This window comes from Heterocephalus glaber, unplaced genomic scaffold (genome assembly GCF_053883595.1).
Source record: "Heterocephalus glaber isolate CG9 unplaced genomic scaffold, H.glaber_assembly_v1.0 deba00001555, whole genome shotgun sequence".
Classification (NCBI taxonomy): domain Eukaryota; kingdom Metazoa; phylum Chordata; class Mammalia; order Rodentia; family Bathyergidae; genus Heterocephalus; species Heterocephalus glaber.
The window spans coordinates 1,224,444-1,248,334 of record NW_028258346.1 but is presented as its reverse complement, the minus strand read 5'-3'; the positions used below and the strand labels follow the sequence as shown (position 1 = coordinate 1,248,334).

Below are 23,891 nucleotides of genomic sequence, written 5' to 3'. Positions count from 1 at the left end.
CTGTGATCCTTCTGCCTCAGCCTCCCAGAGTACTGGGGTTATAGGTTTGTACTACCATGTCTAGCTTAAAATTGAATTTATATTTGGTAATTCAGTCATTTAGTAACAGGAGATTGCTGAAGTAAAATACTTTGTACTTAATACCTGTAAATATCTTTTAGTGATTTAAAGAAATCTAAGAGAAGCCTACTTAAATTTATTTTATTTTTTTAGTCAGTATCCTGCTTAACTAGTAGGAGTAAATTGGTATATTTGGTTCTAAAAAGCACCTCAGTATGGCTCTTTAAAATAGTAAACTTTTAAGTTGGAGAATGATAAGCTTTGGAATATAGTTGTTTCACATTTACTTTAGGTAGGAAAAATTAAAGAGGGTAGAGTAAGGGAGAAATTGGTGCTGCACAGCAAGTTTGAGCAGAGTAAAAACTTAAAAATAAAATAGGAAAAATAAAAATACACTGTATTCTAGAGAATATAGGGTGGGGTCGGGGATTTAGCTCAGTGGTTTCGCCGCCTGCTGTGCAGGCGCAAGGATCCAAGTTCGATCCCCGGTACCAAAAAAAAAAAAAGAATATAGGGTGGGCTAAAGTGGGGTGGCAAGTTAGTGAGAAATGGTATTTGTAGGGAGATGGTTCATTTGATTGAACTTTGAGATATGGATGGAAGACAAAAAACACATCTCAGATCCAGTACATGGCAATAAAGATAAGATGAAGCTTAAAGTAATAGATCACTTAAAGGGAGTAATTGCTTCTCAAGTGAGTGAGGTGCAATAGATAAGAGGCCATCTATGGTAAACACAAGCTCTCTGTTTTGATTTTAAAATGAAATGACATGAATATTCCAAAATATATTAGGACTTAATATTTTTTTATCTTTATCACAAAAACTGGCTTCTACTGGTTGGAGGCCAGTTTTGTATGTCTCTTTCCAACAACTCCTGTGATGTTGATAAGTTGGTCATGGTGGGAGTATGTACATCATGTAAATTGTTAAATGCAGCACAGTAGGGCATTCCCCTCCCTTCATCAGCTCAATCAGTTTACCAGCAAACACAAGTTTTAAACACATAAAAGAGAAAGTGTACTAAATCCTCATGTGCTTGTCATCTAGCTTAAATAACTGTTTTACTTGTACTTGCAGATGCGGAAGTGTACTGGTTCTTTAGCTCCATGCCCAGTGGCATTTTGTCATAAAGTCAAACATTTTTGTCTAGAAGATATCTGAAAAATATTAGATAATGTGTAGAAAATAAACTTAATCCCATAATCAAGAGATAACTAGGTTAAAGGAGTAAATTCTATCAGTTTATGGAGAACATTAAAAGCAGTATCTCTAAAACTATTACCTTGTTGCCTGTTTTAAATATTATTAAGTTGTATTAGATACATTTATATTTAGGGTCTGAAATATGAATTATCAGTTAATGTTGATAACCCTAATTTATTCCTATTTTGGAGATAAGAGATGGAGATAACACAGGCTAAGTGACCTGTTGGGTTAGTTGCCTGTTTTGTTTTTTTTTCATCAGGGAAACTAAGAATGGTTTTCATGTTTTAAAATGTGATAACATCTTAAGTGGTTGCATAAGTACCCATATTATAACCTTGATTGTCCTTCCTGGGCTACAAAGTGTAGAAAATTTATCATCTGGCCCTTTAAGTAAATATGGTCTGTTCTAAATAATGAAAATTTTATATTGATGAAAATATTCTTATTGATAGTGTTCCTTTTGATCTTAGGATATTTCTTTGCGGTAGGAAAAGCATATTTCATTCCATAATTATCTTTTTTTTTTTTTGGTACTGGGGTTTGAACACGGGTCCTTGTGCCTGCAGAGCAGGCAGCGAAACCACTGAGCTAAATCCCTGGGCCCAATTATCTATTGATTTATGAATTAGGTACTGTTTTACAGATGCTGCTTATGAGAAGTTACATTTTTCTTCTGAAATTCAACACCAGATTTAAATACTGAGAAAATAAAAACCAATTTCTTAAAAATGGCAGTTTATTCAGGTTTTAAAAAGTTTGAGTATTTTATAAAATTATCAGCACTCTTCTCAGGAAAGCAGTACTTTGTTAAAAACAGAACCGTGAATGATAAGTCAAAAACACTTTCTAGAAAGTCTTTATTTTTCTGTTGTGAATGTAGTAACTGCTTTTTCCTGTTATCCCAAATGACTATAAATTTTAGTTTTTCCATGAAGTCACAGAAGTATTCTTCACCAAAGAAACAAAAATATTAGATACACTGAAAGGTGTTGACTAAATTGTTTTATATGATTAGGAGTAAGAGTGGCTATACTCTATTATGGCCAAATTTTTATTTTTAATGATTTATTGTTTCCTAATGAGGCAACATTCCAACAAATTACTAGCTTTCCAATTTGCAGTACTATATGATTTAGTATGCAGCATTTTTGTTTTAAAACTAGAATCAAGTTGAATGTGGCTTTTTAAAGCTTGAAATTTTTAAGCCTTCTGTAGATTTATAAAATCTGATATAATGCCTCATTTACTTTATTTGAATACACTTGTTGAAAACAGTAAATTTATATATCAAATGAAATAGTAAGCTTTTAATATAAAGTATAAAAGAAAAAATATTCATGGAATAGAATTTGTATGCAATCAGACCTTTTCTGGTGTTGAAAATGTAGAGTCTTAATGTCAAAAAAGTTAAGAGAACTTACTAAACCTTTTGTTTTTAGTTACCTTCTTATTGCAACTCAACTTAGTGCATTATGAAAAGCTTTGAAATATATAATTCTTTTTTTTTTTAAAAATGGAACATACATAAAAAAATCATATACCATTAGAAAGGATGTTGAAATGTAATTTTTTTAAACCTTAATTTTTGGTCAGCATAAATTTCCTTTATTTTTACATTTATGGTGGGATTTTGTTTTGAGGTTTTCCTTATCAAGTGAGTATAAAGTTTCCAAGTCATTTAAAGATGAAAATGGACATGTGGAAATTAACTTAAAATTAATTTTCTTCTTCTGTAAAGTCTACCTCTTCATCTTCATCATCTTCTGCATGTTGATCCTTTCTTATTCGACAGGTAGATATCTGTTAAAAATTAACACATTTTTAAAAATAAAAGTACTACCTTAAAAATATTTTTACATGCTTGGTATCTTTTTTATATCCTTATAGGAAAAGGAACATAGAACAAATATCTCAGAAAAATGTCCATACATAATTTTTAGTAATGAAAATTCCCTATGGATTATTTAAGGTTGCAGACTTCTCAGTTTTTTTCATTCATTTATCATATATGTAAAATTAAACATGTGATTCCAGTTAGCTAGCTACCAGTACTTCAGTAACATAAAATAACAGTCTCAGTATATTATGAATGATAAAATGTTGAATTTTTAGTTGCAAAAACTATTTGAATGAGAATCATTGGATGGCAAAAGGAGAAGGTTATTTCACCTAAGCAGTAGAACAGAAATACTGACATAGTCTGCTTTAAAAGGAATGAGTTTCTGTCCTGTGCACTTGGAGCATCTTGGTTAAAACCTAAGAATACAACTCCCCTTTCTAAGGTGTACTCTTTCACTGTCTGGAAGCACTAGTGGTTGTCACAAGACAAGTGTATGTGTGCTACTGGCATCTTGGGGGTGGAAGCTAGGGATGCCGCTCAGTGCTGCAGAGGACAGCACACTCCCCTTCCCCAGGGACCTGGTCCCAATTCAATAGAACTGAAGTTGAAAAACCCTAGGATAATTTATTCTCAAGTGGTATACAAATGTTAGCTAACTTAGTTAACATTTTGTTAAGCAGTTAATGCTAAAATAATAAAATTGATTAGGGGGAAGAGATGCATAATTATAAAGCAGAAATGAATGCTTAGAAGAGAATCAAATAGGAAATGTTAAGTCAAATTTACCTAAAAATTATGTTTTGATAGTTTTGTGTAAATTCTGAAGGCTAGATATGAAAAGGGCATATACATCTCTAGGTTAGAGTTTAGCACGCCTGCCTCAGGCTTTCTCAATATAGAAGAAATGAGAAAATTATCCCTAAAGAGCCGTGCTCCTAGATCCATGACAGTGTAAAATAAAAGCGAGTTTTAGGTGTAATTTCTGGAGAGATCCTCTAAGATAGTAATATTCGTAACTAATTGTTTGACTTCAAAATCTGCTCTTTCATTTACCAGACAACAAATCTACATTAGCATTCTGTCTTTTTCACTTCAAGTGTTCTGTTTAAGGCAATAGTGTGTGATTATGGCATAAAAGATAAAAATGATGAAGTGCAGCTTTTCATGTTACAGAAGAGGAAAAAGGCCTAGAGTGTAAATTACATGACAGCCTATGACTGAAGAGGAACATTTTTAATTGTACTGAATAATTCCAAAAGCAGCAGCTTAAATTCCTTTATGATTTTCAGCTCACCTGTCCTGTTCCAGATACACCCTTAGCTGACAGTGATCTCTGAAGAGGTGACTTTGAATTTGCTTTTACAATATCTAAACGAGATGGATAATCTAGTGGATACAGAGAATTTCGGAAAACCTATTGCAAAGATAAAAAAAATTACAAGTAGATATTGAAGGAAAATCTGTATAGCCAAAAAAAGTTAGTGTTGGTTAAAAATTTTTAAACCCTCCAAAAGGACAAAAGTCCAATTATTATAAATTGAAAAGGAGAAAAGTACAAAAGTAATTTCAACTTAGAGATGGAAAATTGCGCAAGATAAATTGGAGCCACTATAATTTATGGATCCCAACTTCATTAGGATCTGGAATCCCAAGATGTGCCAGTTCTTTTTCCTTACAGCAGTATTTTCCAGTCTTAGCATTGTTTAAAGCCTTCCTATATCTATCTTTTCTATTTCTGTACCATTTTGACTAATAAAGGTTATTAGGTTTGAATTTATTTGAACTTCCCTCTTTTTCCTCAAACTCTTCATCCCATCCCTTTTTTAAAAATGCAAGTATCATTCTGATTTTTTCCAATGTGCATTTTACCTCTAAAACTTCAAACGTATAATAAAACTTTCATTTTCCACAGGTTCCTTCTAGAAAAACAAGCTCAAGATCAGTCTTTAAAATTATTCCAAGGTATAACTTTTTAAAAAATTCTCATATTCTAATTAATTTTTCAACAAAATACAATTGGGCTTTCACCTTGCACTAAAATTGCTCTCGCCAAAATCAATAAAATCTTTGTTTTCATTTTCCCTGACTACATTCTGAAACCTTTTATTTCTTATGCAATCACTAAACTATTGTATTGCTGACTAGCCTGTTTCTTCATATCTGTTTTTCTACTGTTGACACTTGAATTTTTGTTTGTTTTGGTACCAGGAATCGAACTCAGGACCTTGTACTTGCAAGGCAGGCGCTGGAGCCACTGAGCTAAATCCCTGGCCCAATGTTTGTTTTTTGAGATGGTCTCATTATGTGGTTCAGACTGAACTACTAGAGTTCAGACTTGAACTATGTAGCCTAGGTTGGTTTTGAATTTGCAGCAATCCTCCTGCCTTAGCCTCTCGAGTGCTGGTATTACAGGCAGGCACCATCACACCTGTCTATACCTGAAATATTTTTAAGGGTTTCTCTTAGGCCACTTTAAAAAAAAAAAAAAATCTGTTTCTCTGACAGATCTTATCTATAGTGTTTTAATGCCTAATCTTCAACTAATCAATACTCTGTATGCTCCACATACTTTGTTCTGACAGCCATGTTCATGGATCCAACTTCTTTCTGTTCTAAACCAGCACGGAACAGAACTTTCATGTTCTGTGCATATGGTAGCTGTGGTCACATGTGGCTACTTAATACTTGTGGTGATTCATGTAGCTGTAACTGATGTTTCAATTTTTTTTTTTTTGGTACCGGGGATCGAACTCAGGTCCTTGCGCTTGTGGGGCAGGCACCGGAACCACTGAGCTAAATCCCCAGCCCGCTGATGTTTTAATTTTAAATAAGTTAATATAACCTTAAATAATTACATATACCTAGTAGCTATGTGGCCATTATATTGGACAGTGCAGTAACAGATTTAATTTTATATCTTACACAAAGCTGTAAGCCTGCACATTCTCCCAAAATTTCTTAACCTGAGTTACTTCCGTTTTATTGACTAGATAGCTTTTTATAGCTTTCTAAAGAGCAAAATATTTCTCTATTAAAAAAAACAAACTTGTGGCTACTAGAGTCCAAATGGTTTAGGTGACATTCAAGGCTTAAGATCACCCAGACTTACCTACCACCCTTCTACCCTGCATACCTGTACACCGAACATACAGTATACTATACCAATGCAGAGTCCTCAGCCTGAGATCCTAGCAAACTTACCAAGTCAAATGCTGTTTTTCATTTTCCCTGTTCTATAGTCAGTAGTTCCTATTGCCTGCAAGTATAGTAGTTTTACCACTTTTTAATTAAATGTATTTTACACTAGTCTTCTCTTTCTCTAATACAAGGAGCCCTGTTTTATCTTTGCAACTCTTCCCAACAAGGTGTTAATTAAAATCACTTTTGTCCAAAGAATGATGTTAACCTGAAATCTCCATGTTGTGGGGAAGGAGAGACCTACAAATTGGTTTAAATCTTGATACCTATAGGACATAAAAGGAATCAAGGATGACATGTAGGGTGAAACTTGTGTTTTAGGACAATTTGATAAACTCAGCAGTTTACTGAGGACCCAATCCTATTTTGACACTAGACTTAGAACATGATATAATCATACCTAACTTAGGAATTGAACTGGTATTTTGAGGGGATATATTTTTGTTTCAACAGTCCTTTTTAAGCTTTTCTAATAAAGGTGAAATAAGAAAGTAGGCAATATGGAACTCTTTGGAAGAAAAAGTTAAATTTAAAATCAACCTCTTACTGCAAAACAGATTTGCAGAAAGATTAATTTATTGGCAATAATGCATTTTTTTCCAACATGATCCAAGATCTCTCCTAGGAGTGAATGTCAAGATCAGAATATTTTCTGAAATGATTGCACAGAAGTGATTTTTGAAGGGGAAAACGGGTCTGACAGTACTTTTTATGTGAAGAACAAATAAGGTAAGATGGTTTGTAATGTAACTAGAATGCCTTGCAAAAAGCTGGCTGTCGCTGGAATAAATACTGGAAGGATAGCAAGTTCTCGCTGTCTCCACATATTTTCTCCACTTGTTTCCAAGAAACTATTCACCATATCCTTCCTCTTGACACCTACTGGATATAATTTTATTTTCCTTGGTTTCACCACTGTAGTCTGCTCTGCTCTCAATTGCTGGATGCCTGTGGTTTACTGAAAAAGTGTTTGTGCCCTGCATTATGCTATTTAAAATACATTGCTTGGGCCAGGGATTTAGCTCAGTGGTTCCGCCACTTGCCTTGCAAGCAAACAAGGACCCGAGTTCAATCCATGGTACAAAAAAAATAATAAAATAAAATACATTGCTCTTTTTATGCACAACAGTATGCTCTGTGCCTGAAAGTTTTTGCCAGGCATCCTCATTGTTTCCAGCTTTTTTTTTTTTTTAAATAGGGCTGGTGGTATAAATCTTAAGTAGGCACACGATATTTATTTTTAAATGTCTGAACTCCCTGGTAGATTTTAAATGTTTGCCCCAACAACTTTGAGCATCTCACTTACAATAGTAAATTCTCAGCACTTAGAATGGTGCCTGGCACATCATAAGTGGTCAGTAAATAGCTATTAAGCAAACACCTTATGAGGAAAGTACCATGACCTCCATTTTAGGAGGCTGAACTGTAACTTGCTCAGTAGTAATCCATTAGATAAGTTGGTGTTCAAAAATGTATACCATACAGCCCTGAGACCTTTCAGCTTTTCATGGATCTGACCTCCCGCAAAGTACCTACCTTGCTGATTGAGACAGATGGTGAAGAGAAGTTGTAAAAGAAATAGTATGACAAAAAGGATATGTAGGGCCTCTAGATAAGAAAAATCTTAGGGACCAAAAATCTTGAAGGATCTTTAGCAGCAGTTAACAAATGGCCTATCAAGGGTGTTAGTAAAATGAGACAAAATGCTTTTAAAGAAGACTCCAGTCTTTTTTTTTTCTTTTGAGACAGGGTCTTGCTATGAACAGGCTGGCCTCAAACCCACGGCAAGCCTCCTGCCTTAGCCTCCCAAGTGCTGAAATTATTAGCATGCGCCACCATGCCTGGAGGAGACTCCAGTCTTGGAGGACAAGTAAGGTACCACTTTTGAACCTGCTGAGTCACTTATCTAGGACCATATTTCTGGTGATCTCACATAGAAAGGATTAAAATCATTGTAGTCCTATGTCAGAATGTGACTCCCAGCTCTGCTATTTAAGAAGCTATGGGACCTCTGGGAAATTTAACTTTATTATCCTTGGTTTTCTCGTCCATAGAAATAATGACAATAAGCACTTAAAGCTGCTGTGAGGATTAAATAGCATGGTTAAAATGCCTAGATCAGCCCACAATAAGCACTATGTAAACATTTGCCATTTTTATTTTGCAAATGTCAGATTAAAGCTTGATAATTATTTTTATATACAGAATATGAAAATGAGTGAAATTAAGAACCTTAGCTTTTAGTATTTGCAGGTGACGGCCATCTGTTGACAAACAGAAAATATATATGTGTGTGTGTATATATATATATATATATATATATATATATATAACTGACAAAACTAAAATCAGAATTTGGCACAAAACATACACAAACTAAGACGTTAGCTCTATGGTATTTAAGTTCAGCTAGGTTCCAGCTTAAGTTTCCAAGGAACCAGGGGAATATTGGGACAAAAAGGCTCAGAAGATTTCTTTGTCAGTAGTTAGAAGAAGCAGAAGAATATTGGGGGAATCTTCAAAATTGTCAAATGGCAGATGCTCCCAAAATCTTTTTTATTATTTAAAAAAAAATTTCAGTGCAATACTGCTGGCTGAACTCAGGGCCTTTGAACTTGCTTTTTTTTTTTTTTTTTAAATAAATTAAGGTCTCCCTAATAGGTTTCCCAAAATTGCCTAGGCTAGGATCACATTTGCAATTCTGCCACAGCCTCCCAGGGTGCTGGTACAGTATTACAAGTGAACACCACCATGCTGGGCTCAAATTCTATCATAGAATTCTAGTTGTAACTTGGGGGAGTACACAGCTTTTTAAACTTTTACATTAAAGATAATATATGGACAGAATATTTTAACAAAAATACTTGGGTACTACCCTTTTCTTTCAGAAAATTAAGAAGGATAGGACATTAACTTCAGATGGGTTTAATGAAAACCAGGCTTTGATACTTAATTGCATTAACTTATCTGCATTTTACTTCTTAGTACAAAACAAGCCTACATAATCCTATATTTGCATTTAACTAAACCTACATTTACTTGCATTTAATCTACATAAACCTATAAACCCATCTACAATCCTTACACACCTATTTACAAAGAAAGCCTGCATAAACCTACATTTATTTTATAACTTAATAATCAAGTTATACCAGTTGGAATCCTTATTCTGGTATTAACTAGCTAAACCTGTTTCTTTTCTAAAAGAACACTAGCACCCACCCTCAAAAGTTCCTGTGAAGATTAAGAATGCATGGAAAGCTTTGGGCATTGTGGATGGCATGAACACTCACGTTTAAATCAATAAATGGTTATTATTTTTAGTTCACCCTTAGTGGGGTTATATCACCAGTCAAAATGATAACACTATTTTTTCATGTAACGTCTTTGTGTAGATTATATTTTTCTAGCTGTAAATAATTAGCTCTTGGGACTTTTATGGTTTGAAAAATTTTTTAAAGTAAAGGGATAATCACAAAAATTCAGGTATTTGGTACTGCACAATAACAAACCACTGTAGTATCTAAGATATTTTTATCTTTATTAATGCTCTCTTTTAAATGTTTCTATACTAATAGAAGAATTGTGCTTAGTCTTACCTCTAAATCTTCATCCTCATCAATCTTTTGTATATTTTGGTAGGCAGCAGTGTAGACTTCTAAAGCTTTGCCATGAAATAACATTTCGATTGTGATAAATTCTGAAAATATATTCTAAAAAAACAGATTTGAATATAGACATATAAATTGTTTTATGAATTTAGTAAGTTTATTCCCCAGCGCAGTCAGAACATTTTGTGAAATGTTAAAGTATCTGTTTTTCTACAAGATCTTTTGCAGCAAAACTTTTAAAACATACAAAGTATCTCCTGTATCATCACCATTCACTTCCCTCTTTTTTAGTTCTTTGAACCTGGTAATTGACACTAGCAATAAAGAAATCTGACTAAAATGTTTGCTCTTGTGTACTCACATACCACATGTTCATATGTATTCTAGTTGAGTTCTGAAGCTAGTATTTTAGTAACTCGGATGGATGTTACAGAAGAGTGTACTCTGGGATGAGAAACATGTAACCACCAGTGATCACTTACTGTTGATTTAGAAAGGTGATAGAGGGCCCTGTTGTACTGGACCGGCAACTATTAAAACAGCATTCTGCTATGATAGGATTTGGGGTTTATATTAAGAATTTCCAGGGCTGGGGATTTAGCTTAGTGGCACCCTGCCTGCCTTGCAAGTGCAAGGTCCTGAGTTTGATCCTTGGTACTGAAAAAAATATATAGATTAAGAATTTCCACATACGTAAGGATACCTTGGAGGTAGAATGGCTTCAGGCCAGAGCTGGTATTTACTTTGTTAGTTATTAGTTTCCTATGAGATAGTTACTAACTAGAAAGGAGTTAAAATACCCTTTAAGAGTGAACGAAGTCCTAGAGGGAAAATAGAACTAGGAGTCAGGGACAAGCCACTTGTTTTTTGTGGTTCTTTTGGGACAAGCCACTTGTTTTCTGTGGTTTTTTTGGTACCGGGGATTGAACTCGGGTCCTTGCACTTGTGCAGCAGACGGCGAAACCACTGAGCTAAATCCCCGGCCCTCAAGCCACTTGTTTTTAGTGCTCAAGAAGTAAAACAGCCAAATTAGAAAATGTTCTTTATCCACTCATATTAAAACCTCTATGGAGTAGATTGGTAAGCAGGATACTTAAAGAGGTTATAACAGTGAGTGAGAGGAAATGACAGCTTACCAGAGTAGAAGCTATTAAATAAAGGATGTCAGTAGAATTTCCATTTGAGAAGAATAAAGTTGTGTATCTACCTCATATCACATGCAAGTCACCAGATAAAAAATGTAAAAGTTTACACTATATTTTAAAAAATCATACAAATACGGTGAGAAGACATAAGCATGTATTTATATAATTTTGGGGATAAACTCTTTGTAAGCAAGACCCCAAGGCAGAAACTAAGAGAAACAGACTTGGCAGCAAAAACAAAGCTTAAAGCAATAAAATGATAAATACATTTATAACTCATCTCTTTAAAGGATTTTTCTCAATATAAAGAATTGTTATAAATTAAAAATATCAGTATTCAATAGAAATGTGGGCTAAAGAAATAAGGTATTACAGATACGGAAAGATTATCTGGCCCAATTATGAGAATACTGGTTTGTTACCTAGAAAATTGGCTATTACTAAAAATATTGCTAGTCATTGCTGTACTTGTGCTCATGCAAGGTCTGGTAGGACAGAAGTCTTAATAATGGGTATTGCAATTGAAAGTTTGTATGTTCTTTGAACCTGAAACTCCATTTCTTGCAACTTATTCCAAGAAAATAACTAGTCCAGCACAAAAGGAATTATTTAAGGATGTTTAGTGATAGATTATTTTTCAATCCAGATGCCTAACAATTAAGATTGGCTAAACTAATTTGCATATTGTAAAATACCATGAAGATAAGCAAAAAATATTACTGGATCTCTCTTTGTGTGTTGTGTGTGTGGGTACCAGGGATTGAACTCAGGAACTTGAGCTTGCAAGGCAGGTACGGCTGGATCTCTTATTTCTTAATGTGAATATGTCTCTGATATATTAAATTTTAAAAAGATGCTATATATAGTATTGTGTTTATTTAAAACTGCATGCCTTTTTCACAAAGATGCTATAAAGACTAAACGAGTTTATCTATATAAAATCCCTAAAATAGTACCTAGAACTTAGTGCTTGAGATTTCTGTCATTATTATTACCGTATTTCTTACATATGTGCATAGGAAAAAGTCTGGAGGGATACAAACAAAAATGATAACAACGGTGATACTTGTATATTTTTTTCTGATTTTATTTAAAAGTTGTGATACTATAATAAAATGAAGCCATCAAAAATTTAGTTATTTCTCACTCATATCAGATATTTCACATACTGAAAATACAAACATTCTGTGAAGTAATGGAAACTATTTCTTTTTTGGTACTGGGGATGGAACTCAGGACCTTGCGCTTGCAAGGCAGGCGGAGGAAGAAATGAAAACTTTAAATAAATAAACATCTCATATTCATATTAGAATTAGTCTTCAGACATCAGTACTTCCTAAAATGATCTACAGAATCAGTGTAATCCTTACTCAAATTGCAGCTGACTTGTAGAAGTTGACAAGCTGATTCTAAAATTAATGTAGAATTGGAACAGATCCAGAAAAGCCAAATCAATCTAAAAAAGAAAATAGGAAGACCCACACAACCTAATTTTAAAACTTGCCGTACAGCAATGATAAGGCAGTGTGCTACTACATAAAAGACTCAGATCAGTGATCCATAAGTCCACAAATAAAAACATGTCAACTGATGTTCAACAAAGGTTCCAAGACCAATCAATGGGGAAAAAGTGGTCTTTCAACAAATGGTGTGACAACTGAATAGTCTAATGAAAAGAATGAAATTTAACTTCAGCTTCACTATTACATAACAAAATATAAATGGATCAAAGGCATATAAGACCTGAAATTATAAAACTATGAGGATGAAATAAATCATGACCTCAGATTTGGCAGTGGGTTCCTAGCTGGCTAAAGCAGAAATACCAAAATAAATTGGACTTAATCAAATTAAAAACTGGTGGTTCACATGACAACCATCAAGAAATACATGTAGCTAACTGACAGAAGGGGAGAAAATGACAAATCATTAATAAAGGACTTACAAGAAATTGTATGTTCAAAAGTGGGTATGTGTATCTTACTACTTAAAATACAAAGGATCTGAATAGCCATTTCTTTTTTTGAGACAGAGTCTCACTTTGTAGTTCAGGCTGGCCTCAAACTCATAGCAATCCTCCTGCCTCTACCTCCTGAGTGCTGGGATTACAGGCGTGTGCCACCACACCCAGCCCTGAATAGTCAATTCTTTAAGGGAAATATAAATGACCTAAAAGCATTAGGGAATGCAAATCAGAACCACAGTGAGACACTACTTGGTACCCACTAGTTTAGCTAGTTAATTCCGTTGACTAGGAAGTATTGAGGATGTAGAGAAATGAGAGCCTTAGTACATTTCAGAAGGCATATACTGTGGTTCACTGGCATTGGAATAGCTTGGCAATTCCACAAATGATTAAACAGTTATATGATCCAGCAATTCTATATGTACAAGAAAAATGAAAATATTTGTCCATACAAAAACTTGAACATGAATGTTTATATCAGCATTACTCTTAACAGCCAAAACGGAACCCAAATGTCTTAGCTGTTAGATAAACAAAACATTATTAATACCATATTATCTGGGTATAAAAGAAAAAAATATGGAATGATACTGATCTACAATATGGATAAGCCTTTGAAAGCCTGCTAAGTGAAAGCAGCTAGTTACAAATGAGCATGTATGATTCCTTTCATATGAAGTGTCTGGAATAGTCCAGTTAACAAAGATTGGTGGTTGCCTGGGTCCAGAGCCAGGTAAAGGTAAACTGTAAAAGACTGAGGTGATGAAGATGTTCTATACTTGGTGATGTTCTACACTTGGTGATGTTTGCACATATCTGTGAGTACATTTGAAACCACAGGGTTGTAGACTCTGAATTGTATCTGTTTTAAAGGTGAAGGTTTTTTTTCCTTTCTACTGCCTACCCTGTGCAACCATCAGGTGGCTTTCCTTTCTCAGGGGCATGATACTGCAAGGGCAAGGAGGAAAGCTTGCAAGCTCTCTACACCAGCTACACTGCAGTCCTTCCATCTCCTATTGCAGGAAATCTCAGGTAGTACAAATTGTAGCTGGGAATTCTGTACTCACCCTCTCTGTCCCCCCCTTTTTTTTTGGTACTGGGGATCAAACTTGGGACCTTGTGTTTTCGAGGCAGGCACAGGAACCACTGAGCTAAATCCTGGGCCCCTCTCTGTCCCATTTTTGAACTTGACTCTCAAGGAATTAATAATGCCTGTGGAGGACGTAGCCAACAAATGTGGAACACAAAAGTGAGTCCAAAGATTTAAAACAGTTTTACAGATACAAAGAACAGTGGGGGAGTAAGGAATTGGATTCTCATTACTAAGGAATAGTAGTAGCAGTGGCATTAGGCATACCTCTCAAATCTCCATTCTCAATTTTGAGATTAAAGTTAATGAGAGGACGTTAGCCATTGTAGAACTCTATGCCTTTCCCTTGTCCTAGCTTGATAAAGGCATTTGTCTCAAGGCAGTCTCTTTAGATGCTTTAATGTAAGTTGCAGTCTGCAGTTAATACAGCAGACTGCAGAGCTGTGACTGAATTGAGAGGGTGATGTTAAGAAATTCTTTGAAACTATGATAGGAAATTAAAATAACAGATGCAAATGAATATTTCATGGATTTCAGGGAGGAATTATACAACCAAGGGGCACATAGTGCTTATTTTATTGATAAGAACATAGCTCATGAAAGCAGGATGTATTCTTTGTCAATAGTAGCAAAATAACAAAAGCTTTTTTTTTAAAGTTACAGGAAAATTTTCAGCGAGCCAGAAAGACATTCCTAGATGGATTTTTAAAAGTTTACAATATAGTCATAAACTATTGTTCAGATCTTTCCAAGATATTTAATAAAAGTCACCAAGGATCTACTGAATTCCATGAGCCTAAGAAATGTTTCAAATCACCTATTGAGGGGTTACAATAATGCAATTATCATGATTTTGTTGCTTAAAAATCCTTACTATGGTGGTGGATTTAATTTATATATTTGGCTATTACCCTGCTTACTTATGTGGTAATAAGTAGATATTAGAAAGATTTATGTTATAGATATTAATAATAATATGTAAAATAAATAGATATTAGATTTATAGATATTAATGATATTATGTAAAACAGATTTTTTAAAAATTGGTTAATATTTCTCGCTGTGGTACTCTGGGTAAATTACATTGTATCTCTGCTTGTTTCTTTTCTTTTTCTTTTTTTGGTACTGGGGATCGAACTCGGGACCTTGTGCTTGCGAGGCAGGCGGCGGAACCACTGAGCTAAATCCCGGGCTATGCTTGTTTCTTAATAACTACCTCATTCTTGTGATTGCTGTGAAGATTAATACCTAAAGTACCTGGGATGGCACCTGATATGTAAAAGTACAGTAAATATTAGTTCCCCTTGATCAAACAATATTTGTGACATAAGCTTGAATATTTGGCCTCAGGTTGAGAATATAGCCCCTTTATATTCCACAGTTAACATCTGATATATTTTGATCTATGGTATCTTTTCATAAGAACTATGGGCTTAAAAAAATCAATGATTTACATTTTTCATAAATTTAAATAAAAATAAGGTTAGAAAATATTTTTCAAACCTAAGAGGAATTTAATTACCTTGATATCCTTTATTTTCTGCTTTTCAAAATTGTCAATAGTTTCCTCCAGATGACGAGTTGTTCGGGTAACATCTGTTGAAGCTATGTGTAATTCAGCTTCTGCCTATAAAAGTATTCCCCAACCAAGAATATAAAAAATTAAATCAGAATCCATTTAGTTGAATTATCGGGAGATACTACAATTTCAGTGTTTGCTTTTTGACATAATAGTAAATTACTCAGTATTACAATTTACCACATATAAAATTATCTAATAAGTCATGCAGAATCAAGAATTTTAAATCTCTTAAATGACATGACTCATGAACTCAAAAATTCTTGTTTCTATAAAACCATTTTATTACCTGAATTATTCATAAAACCCTTTCCTATGTTTTCTATTGCTTCCTCTTGTTTCACTGCCTATGCTATTTATCATATTATTCTTCTTCTGTTTCTTTTCACTTTTTCCCCCACAAGAAAAGATTTATTATTAACAAATATTTCCAGTTCTCTTAGACATTGCCAATCTGTAAAATACGATATACTTTATCACATAAGATTATTTTATGGATCAAATGAAGTAGTCTTTGTAAAGAGCTTGGAGAGTACACAGTAGAAAGACCAATTTCCAGCACTGAAAATCTCATTTTTAAAAAAGTACAGTACTTAAGGCTAATGACATATACAGTAATTTAAATCTCCTACCTTGCTTACTTTTAATTATTTTCCAAATCCAATAAATATTTTTAATTTTATCCAAGCAGAGTAGAATATACACTACAAAAAATTATTTCAGAATGAGATTTCTACTTGTAGATTCTTACAAGCCAACAAATACTATTTATTTGGCTTATGCTTACTACAAAAGTACACTAGTAGTAAATTAGATGGAAAATTTAATGTTTTGCTTTATACATGCTGACATGTACTCACACTGTAAATTTGTGTTGTGCAATTAATATGGTGGCCACCTGCCACATAAAATTAAGTAAAAATGTAAAACTGGTTGTTATGTTACTCTGGTTTCATTTCAAGAACAGCCAAATATGGTGACAACAGTAATGTTAAGTGCAGACATTTCCAATTTAATCATGTATTCTCTTTAAGCGTCTCTTTTTCAGGATAATAGTTGCTCCAAAACATTTAAAATGTTTTCTTAAAATGCAAGAGAGATTTTGAAAGAGAAATCATAAAATGATGTTTCTCAAAATAGTAACAGGTTTTAAAACACAGCCCCATTTTCTGACTAAATTATTCCTAACAGTTGATTTTTATGCTAATATATTTGCTCAAGTCTCATACACCATCATTTAATAACTAACCATGAGAAAAAACTTGCATTTGTCATCAAAGTTCTTTGACCTGTGATATTGTGACAGTCATTGCTTTATTTGTCAAGAACATGTATAAACTGAAATAAGTAAAAAGGTTTACTATAAGGATCCATTTCTTGACACCACTTTTTATTACCCACCTGTGACTGAAATTTTTCATAAAGGAAAAAATACATTTCAAAGAGAATAGAACAACTTTTTCAATAAATTAAAATCATACATTCCTATAGAATTATATACTTTTAAAACTGGGTTAACTACACAATTTCAAGATAAAGAACACTTGACAAATATATTCATTTCCAACTTTCTCTATTTTTGTATACATTTCAAATGTTACAAAGGGGGGAGCGGGATGGGTACTTGTCAGACCATGTTACAGGAAGCTGTCAGAAGTTATCCAAGGTCTTCAGGGTTTACCAGGCACAACCCTGGGATTCTCCAACCAGAGGCACTTGGGACTTCATTCTGTTTTACATATTGGCCTTCAGCATACTTCTGAATAAAGAGTCAGTTGAATTTTAATAGTCTATCCTGTTAAAAATATTCTAATGCTATGACTGAATATTTTTTATACTTCAGTGAGTGTGTACATTCCTTTATTTTCTAATCTCAGGTGGTCAAAATCCACAACTTTTAGATCTTACCCAGTGAGCAAATTAGTTCACCTGTGGCAACAATTTTGTTTCATTTCCCTGAATTCTGAATCCACAGACCTATTTCATCTATGCTGTAAGACTTCTTTCACAGCCGTAATGACAGAGGATCTGTCAGAGAAACTTTTGTTTTGGGAATACAGTCATTTCTGTGAGGGTCAATACCAGTACTCTTGATTGAGTCACCAACTGCTCAAGATTGCAGATGTTTTGTTTTGCCTGCCTTCATATAGCCCTCCCACCAGGAACAAAACAAAACAGTGTTGGTCTCTGGTTTAATTCTTTGTTTTGTTTGGTACTCAGAGTCAAACTTGGCTTTGTGCTTGCCAGGCAGGCACTGCACCAACTGGCCTACATCCCCAGCCCATCTCTGACTTCTTACACATCAGTATCTCTTCTTGGCCTCTGCCTTGATCTCTAGTTCTCAGTCATGAAATTTCCAGCATTCTCTGATTTGTCTGGCTTACTTAAAATTCACACTCTTACAAAGATCTTAAGCTTCAACAAGTGACTACATCTACCTGTTTCTGCCTCCCATGGGCACTCTCAGCCTTATGGCTGCCTGTTTGTTTAGTACAGTTTGGGTTTATGTACCTTTGGTCCAAAGGTAGACCAGGCAATTGGCCTAGCCCCAAATCATTGTTCAAGGGATTCCCCTCAGGAGTGGAGGTGTTCTGGAACCTCAAATGCCCCTAAATGTGCCAGTCCTCATGTGGTTTCTGGTTGAGTTGAGCAGTTACCTTAAGGAAGTAGGAAGGAGACACATATAAGAAAGAATGGGAAAAAAGCAACAGGGATGAGTTATTTTCTACACAGTCCTACCAGTTGCTGGCACTTAGCATCTAATATACATACATATATGTGTGTGTATATGTATGTGTGTGTATATATATGTGTGTGTGTGTGTATATATATATATATATGTATATCCTTTTTTAAGTCTTGAACAAGGTACATTGTAGTTTAAGAAAGCTATGTTTACCAGAACCACTTTGTTATAGTAGTCTCCTGTTTAGATCCCTTTGTGTCCAGCTGTGAAGGGTTTAATTATACTCTTAAAGGTCCTGAGGGTCTTTGGTTGAAAATCATAATTATGGTTTTACATAAGTTTTGTTTTATTTAAGGATGGAGGGAATTATCGAAAGATTATTTTTCTCAAAAGTGGGGCAAAGGACATTGACAGCATTAATGATAGATCTTTAATTTTATAATTAATATATAGCCATCACGCTGTGAAAAAAAACTCTAAATTTTGAATTTGTGAAAATATCTGCATTTATGAGTGGGGGATTGTTTTGTTTTTTGTAAAGTCTGTTGTGGAAAACAGTATTGCGTTTGGTGATATAATTGCCTTACAATCAGCTAATTTTTGTAGTGAGAACTCCTAAATTAGGTGTTTCATTTTGACATTTATATTAAAATTCTCTACATATTTAAAACTAGAAACATATAACTTCCATATACATTTACTTCTGTCTGCATACCTTACAAAACTTTTTAAAGACCAAACATCAAAGGATACAATTACATGTCGATCAGATGGGTTTCGTTGCCGTGTTCTTTCTAACTGAGTTAACTGCTTAGCTTCTCTATTCCTTGCTGTTAACGCTGCTTTGAGATCATCCTGCAAATGCATTTTTTTGTCAAAGATTTCTGATTTAAGAATAAAATACATTGTGTTTTAAGAATGGAAGAAAGGGGCCAGGGATTTAGCTCAGTGGTTCTGCTGCCTGCCTCGCAAGCACAAGGTCCTAAGCTCAATCCCCGGTAACGCCCCCCCCCCCCCCCCCCCCGCAAAAAAGAAAAAGAAAATACATCTTAGGGGTTCTGTGTGTTAGTATTTTGCCAGGGATTCAGCTCAGTGGTTCTGGTGCCTGCTGTGCAAGTGCAAGGTCCTGAGTTCAATACCCGGTACCAAAAAAAAAAGAATGGAAGAAAGTTGCTCATTTGGTGCAAGCTACCATTACAAGAATTACAAGTACTGCAGAATTAATGTGTGTCTATGTATGTGTCAGCATGTGTGTTTTTAAAAATATTCTCAAAATAATGACAATTCAATGTAAAACTGCAACCATAAAAATGTAATTTTGATTGTGGTGGTGGTTATATGGACATACAGTTGTCAGAACCCAATGAACACTTCAAAATGGCCGATTTATTGCATGTAAACTATACTTAAATAAAGTTGATTTTATTTTTTGTTGTTATTTTTTTTTTGGTACCGGGGATCGAACTCAGGTCGTTGCACTTGCAAGGCAGGCAGTGGAACTACTGAGCTAAATCCCTGGCTATAAAGTTGATTTTAAAGGTAGAACTTTGGCACATTCATAAAGTACAAGTGCTTTAAAACACAAATATATAAAATTACATTCATTTAGTAAAATAATGTATCCATATATTTTTTATGACTTTATATTTTTAAAATTTCAATAAAATGTCTTATCCTGCCACAGGATATTTTAATAGCATATTTATTAGCTCATTAAAAATATTTCATTATTTTTAAAAACCAGAAATTAGCTTTCACAATATATAAATGAACACGTCACTTTGTACTTTTTTTTAAAAAGGACAGTTTGAAACCTCATACTCTTTGCCACTGATTTACTTACCCGTTTCAGTTTTACAATTGCTCCATAAGCTTTCAAAGGTTCAACCACTTTGGCTTCAAGTCTTTCAACCTATTGAAAATTATTATAAAATATAACTGAAAAGAAACATACAGAGATATCAAAATTTAAACACTGAAATAAAACCTATGCTGTTTAACCTGAAATAACTACAGTACAGATTAATGTTTTAAATGAAAATACCATTGTTTTAACACATCTTTATAAGGAAAATAATCACCAGAACTTGATAGGAATCTAAACTTCAATACTTTAAACCTAGCTGAGTAAGATAGTAACAGTTAAAAGCAGAAGAGCAGCCAGTGTACAATATGACAAGAAAATAAGGTTTCTGCAGAGCACATCTTTGCCACACAATGATCTTACTTTTTTATCTTAACAATTAAGACACCACAAATTAATACAGCTATCATTTTCAGTGTGTTTAGTGGATACTTCACAGAATCTCTGAATTGTAATAGTCCAACTTTCCAGAAAAGTGAAGCTGAAAAATATGGCATACTGGAAATACTTTTTTAAAAGCCCTCAGAAGCAAAAAACAGACATTACTGTATTCACTGCATTTTTTTCTGATAACCATTTAAATTATCAAAGTTAGAGAACAACATAATTGTCTTAGTGTTGCTGATCTGTCAAATGATGATCTAGAATCAGTTTTAATCTAGCATTAGTTTTTCTTATACATTATAGTGTTTTAAAATATAATTTGAGTAATTTTACTAATGCCAATTGCACTGAAAGAATAGTTTTTAAAAACAGGCATGTATGTATATAAATATAAGGAAACGCCTTGGACATTAAAATTTTCTATCAGGATAGGTAATACAAATAGCATATACTTATTTAATTGCTTAAAATGGACATGTATTAGTTTTATACCAGAAAAAAAGACTAATGATACATGCTAATATCAGTGTACATTTCATTTCATATTGATCTTTTCATTTTTATTCAAAATGTATGAGTGTTTCATTTTAAAAGATTTTAGGAAAATGAAAAAACAAATCAAGTTCCCATCAAGCATTTAAATATTAGAAATCCTAAAATCAAAGCAATGACTATTCAGGAGAGGTTATCCTAAAGCATTTCTAATAATCTGTACACTGACTCTAGTGTAAGGGTTATTCAGAACCCCTCCCCTTTGGTTCTCCTTTTGGTTGCCTACCTTTTATCATTGTTCATTAGCATCTCCACCATTTGGTAAGCAAAGGAAATAAAAGGAGAACAAATGTAAATCAGTTCACTTTGCTCTTTGATAAATAGCATACAAGTTTTCTAGAAAGGGGAAATTACTGGCTAAAATAGGATTTCAGAAGTATCTGTGAATATGAATTAGTTTTGAAACATAACATACCCAGGTACCATGTTTAACTGAGAATTTCTTATCACAGAATCAATGTACAAGAACTCAGCATTTTTCCAAAAGGTACCTAAATGTGGTTACTACTCAAATGTTTTATTTGCATAATAATGATTCTTCTCAGCTAGCTTTTTGATAATCAAAATTTCAGTCTTAGGCTCTAAAAAAGAACCAATGAGAGGGGCTGGGGGTTTAGCTCAATAGTTCTGTAGCCTGCCTCGAAAGCGCAAGGTCCCCAGTTCCATCCCTGGTATCAAAAAAAAAAAAGAACCAATGAGAGATGAGTGTACTGATGAGAAAAAGCAATGGCGTTCTAATTGGGCAGCTTTTGACAAGTTAACCTTTGTCTTGAGACAGTATAGTGAAAGTCCTTATGAGTATTAAAGGAAATAAAGGGCTTTTAGAAAGGAATCACAAGAACAAGTATCTGGCCACTCAAAGCAAAAAACACAAAAACCAACCTTACTTCACAATGTCTCTACTGATTTACATCTATAATATAAAGCATAGCTTCCCTATTGGTCAACTTTCTAGAGCATGAAAGCATCCACAATCTTGCCTATTTATTAATAATTTGTTCTTTTATATTGCCATTCTTAACATTTTCCATCTCTAGTAATACATTAAAATGCACTTACATGCTCACAGTACTTAAGTCTTACTACTTTTCTTCCCCCATGTGTTTACTACCCTCAGAACACTGGCACCCCTTTGCCAAAGTTGGCAAATGAAGTAAATTCAAGATTTCACAGACACCCTAGTTTTGTTTGAAAACAGCAAGATAAATCATAGAAAACTTTCCTCTAATGTAACCACACGGTGTTTGGAACATGAAAAGGTATGTTTATCATCAATGTGTGTTCGTCTCTGTGGCTGGGTAGATAGTAGATAACAATGAAAATCTTCATGAAACCTCAACTACTTCCTGGGTCATTCTTAACAAATGATGCTGTGACCTCACTCCATACCTCTGCTTGTCGATAATCCTGAAGTTTGGCAAACTCATCAGCGAAATTTTTCAGGCCTTGCTTTAAATTTGGGGTCTCTGTAGAGGCATACATGTTAATTTCATTCACCAGGAGGTCTGCTTTGTCTCGCAGTCTGGCAGTTTTCCGCACATAAGCAGCAAAGATTTGGCACAGCTCCCCAAAATGCTTCTCCACATTTGTGACAGCATCTTGCAGTTGTCTGGTTTGAGCGTCCCTAGAGAAAAAAAGGTGACATAAAACGCGAAACATTCTCGTTAGAGCTGAGATGGCTTCACGTTGATTTGATAATGCAGACATTCTCAGACACTGCAGCTCTGAAGGCGCCCCCCGCCCAATAGTGCCACTGTCTCCAGGATCCCATCAGGGCCTGGCCACCCTGCCAGGTCCATGCAGGGCCGCGATGGGGCCCAGCCCGGGCGCCAGCTGCCTGCCTGGCTTCTGCACCGTAGGCCGAACCGCAGCCGAGAGGAACGGGTGGGCGGCAGAGGAGCATGGGCTTTTCCGGCTTCTGGCGCACCGCAGCCCAGGAGGTGGGCCGGGAGCGCGGTGGGGACCTTGGCGCCTCCAGCCCGGGGTCGAACTGGGCGCGAACCCCCACCCCACCCAAAGGATAACCTTCCCCGATCCCAGCTCCCGCGTACGTGCAGCCCTGGGCAGTTAGGCCCCAGGATGTTTACCGGCTTTCCAGGGTGCGCCTTAACATCTTGCCTCGCAAACGGCCAGGAGCCAGGGGCTGGAGCCCAACGACTGGGGCTCCCAGGCGCCCGACGCGCGCTGGGCGCGAGCCACACGCACACCCGAGAGCCCGCCCCGAGCGCGCCGCCGCGCCGGCCCGGGGTTTCCATGGGAACGCGACGCGCGCCCCCGCGGTCGAAGCGGGAAGCGCCTGGGGCCCCGCAGGGGTGCGACTAGGGCAGTGCGGGGAGGGACCACGGAGGGTAACGGCGAGAGCCCGCCTGCGAGCAGGATGGGGACCCTGGGCCTTTTATCCTTCACAAGCGCTGCCATTACTAGACCCCGGTCTCCGGCCTTCCAGGTGGCTGTGAGCAGAGGAGAAAAAGCCAGTCCGCCAGCAACCGGGAGGGAGATGCGAACTCGAAGGCGAACTGGGTCCGTGTTCGGCTTCGTCTACTGGCATGCTTGTCTGTGTGTTTCTCGATGTTGAATCTGAAAATGTGGTCAGATATTTATTTAGTTCCTCCTTGGTGGAAAAGATTGTGTTAGATACAAAGGCCTGAGAGTCTAATGAGACACACTTCAAATGTAAAAATACACCGAGGATACGGACCCCAGATTT

The 23,891-nt window shown here is 35.4% G+C and overlaps 2 protein-coding genes across 25 annotated transcripts in view; one reads left to right on the top strand and one right to left on the bottom strand.

Annotated features, from left to right (window-relative positions):
* The window catches only part of Rbm12b (RNA binding motif protein 12B), a 476,951-nt gene that overhangs the window by 15,636 nt on the left and 437,424 nt on the right, over nucleotides 1–23,891 (top strand). For 6 of the 23 annotated variants that reach the window (XR_015442824.1, XR_015442826.1, XR_015442809.1 and 3 more), the window contains 2 exons: nucleotides 5,022–7,036; nucleotides 22,302–22,574. The exons of 3 other annotated variants lie outside the window; for them this stretch is intronic. The gene's annotated coding sequence lies outside the window, so the exon portion shown is untranslated. Of the gene's footprint in view, nucleotides 1–5,021; nucleotides 7,037–22,301; nucleotides 22,575–23,891 lie in introns of those variants that run through there. 14 more of the 23 variants (XR_015442825.1, XR_002396792.2, XR_015442816.1 and 11 more) reach the window with 5 other exon arrangements.
* Cibar1 (CBY1 interacting BAR domain containing 1) lies at nucleotides 1,988–23,401 on the bottom strand. Of its 2 annotated transcripts, XM_087190609.1 has the most exons (8): nucleotides 23,272–23,391; nucleotides 22,574–22,808; nucleotides 20,228–20,296; nucleotides 19,138–19,239; nucleotides 15,642–15,746; nucleotides 9,907–10,020; nucleotides 4,404–4,523; nucleotides 1,988–3,069 (listed from the first exon to the last, which is right to left on the bottom strand). In XM_087190609.1, exons 1-8 carry the CDS (start codon nucleotides 23,295–23,297, stop codon nucleotides 2,986–2,988), a joined length of 855 nt encoding a protein of 284 aa, XP_087046735.1. In that variant the 5' UTR covers nucleotides 23,298–23,391; the 3' UTR covers nucleotides 1,988–2,985. The 2 variants fall into 2 exon arrangements, with proteins under 2 accessions (XP_087046735.1, XP_087046734.1); XM_087190608.1 differs by lacking the exon at nucleotides 4,404–4,523 and having other exon boundaries at nucleotides 23,272–23,401.

Bases quoted from the DNA above. Each gene is read 5' to 3' on its own strand.
- Cibar1 (XM_087190609.1), bottom strand. From the start codon at position 23,297: ATGTTAAGGCGCACCCTGGAAAGCCG. The intron at 15,747-19,137 runs GTATCCTTTGAT...ATACTTTTATAG, and splicing joins CATCTGATCGACATGTAATT to GCAGAAGCTGAATTACACAT. The intron at 4,524-9,906 runs GTAAGACTAAGC...TCTTTGCAATAG, and splicing joins ATGAGGATGAAGATTTAGAG to GTTTTCCGAAATTCTCTGTA.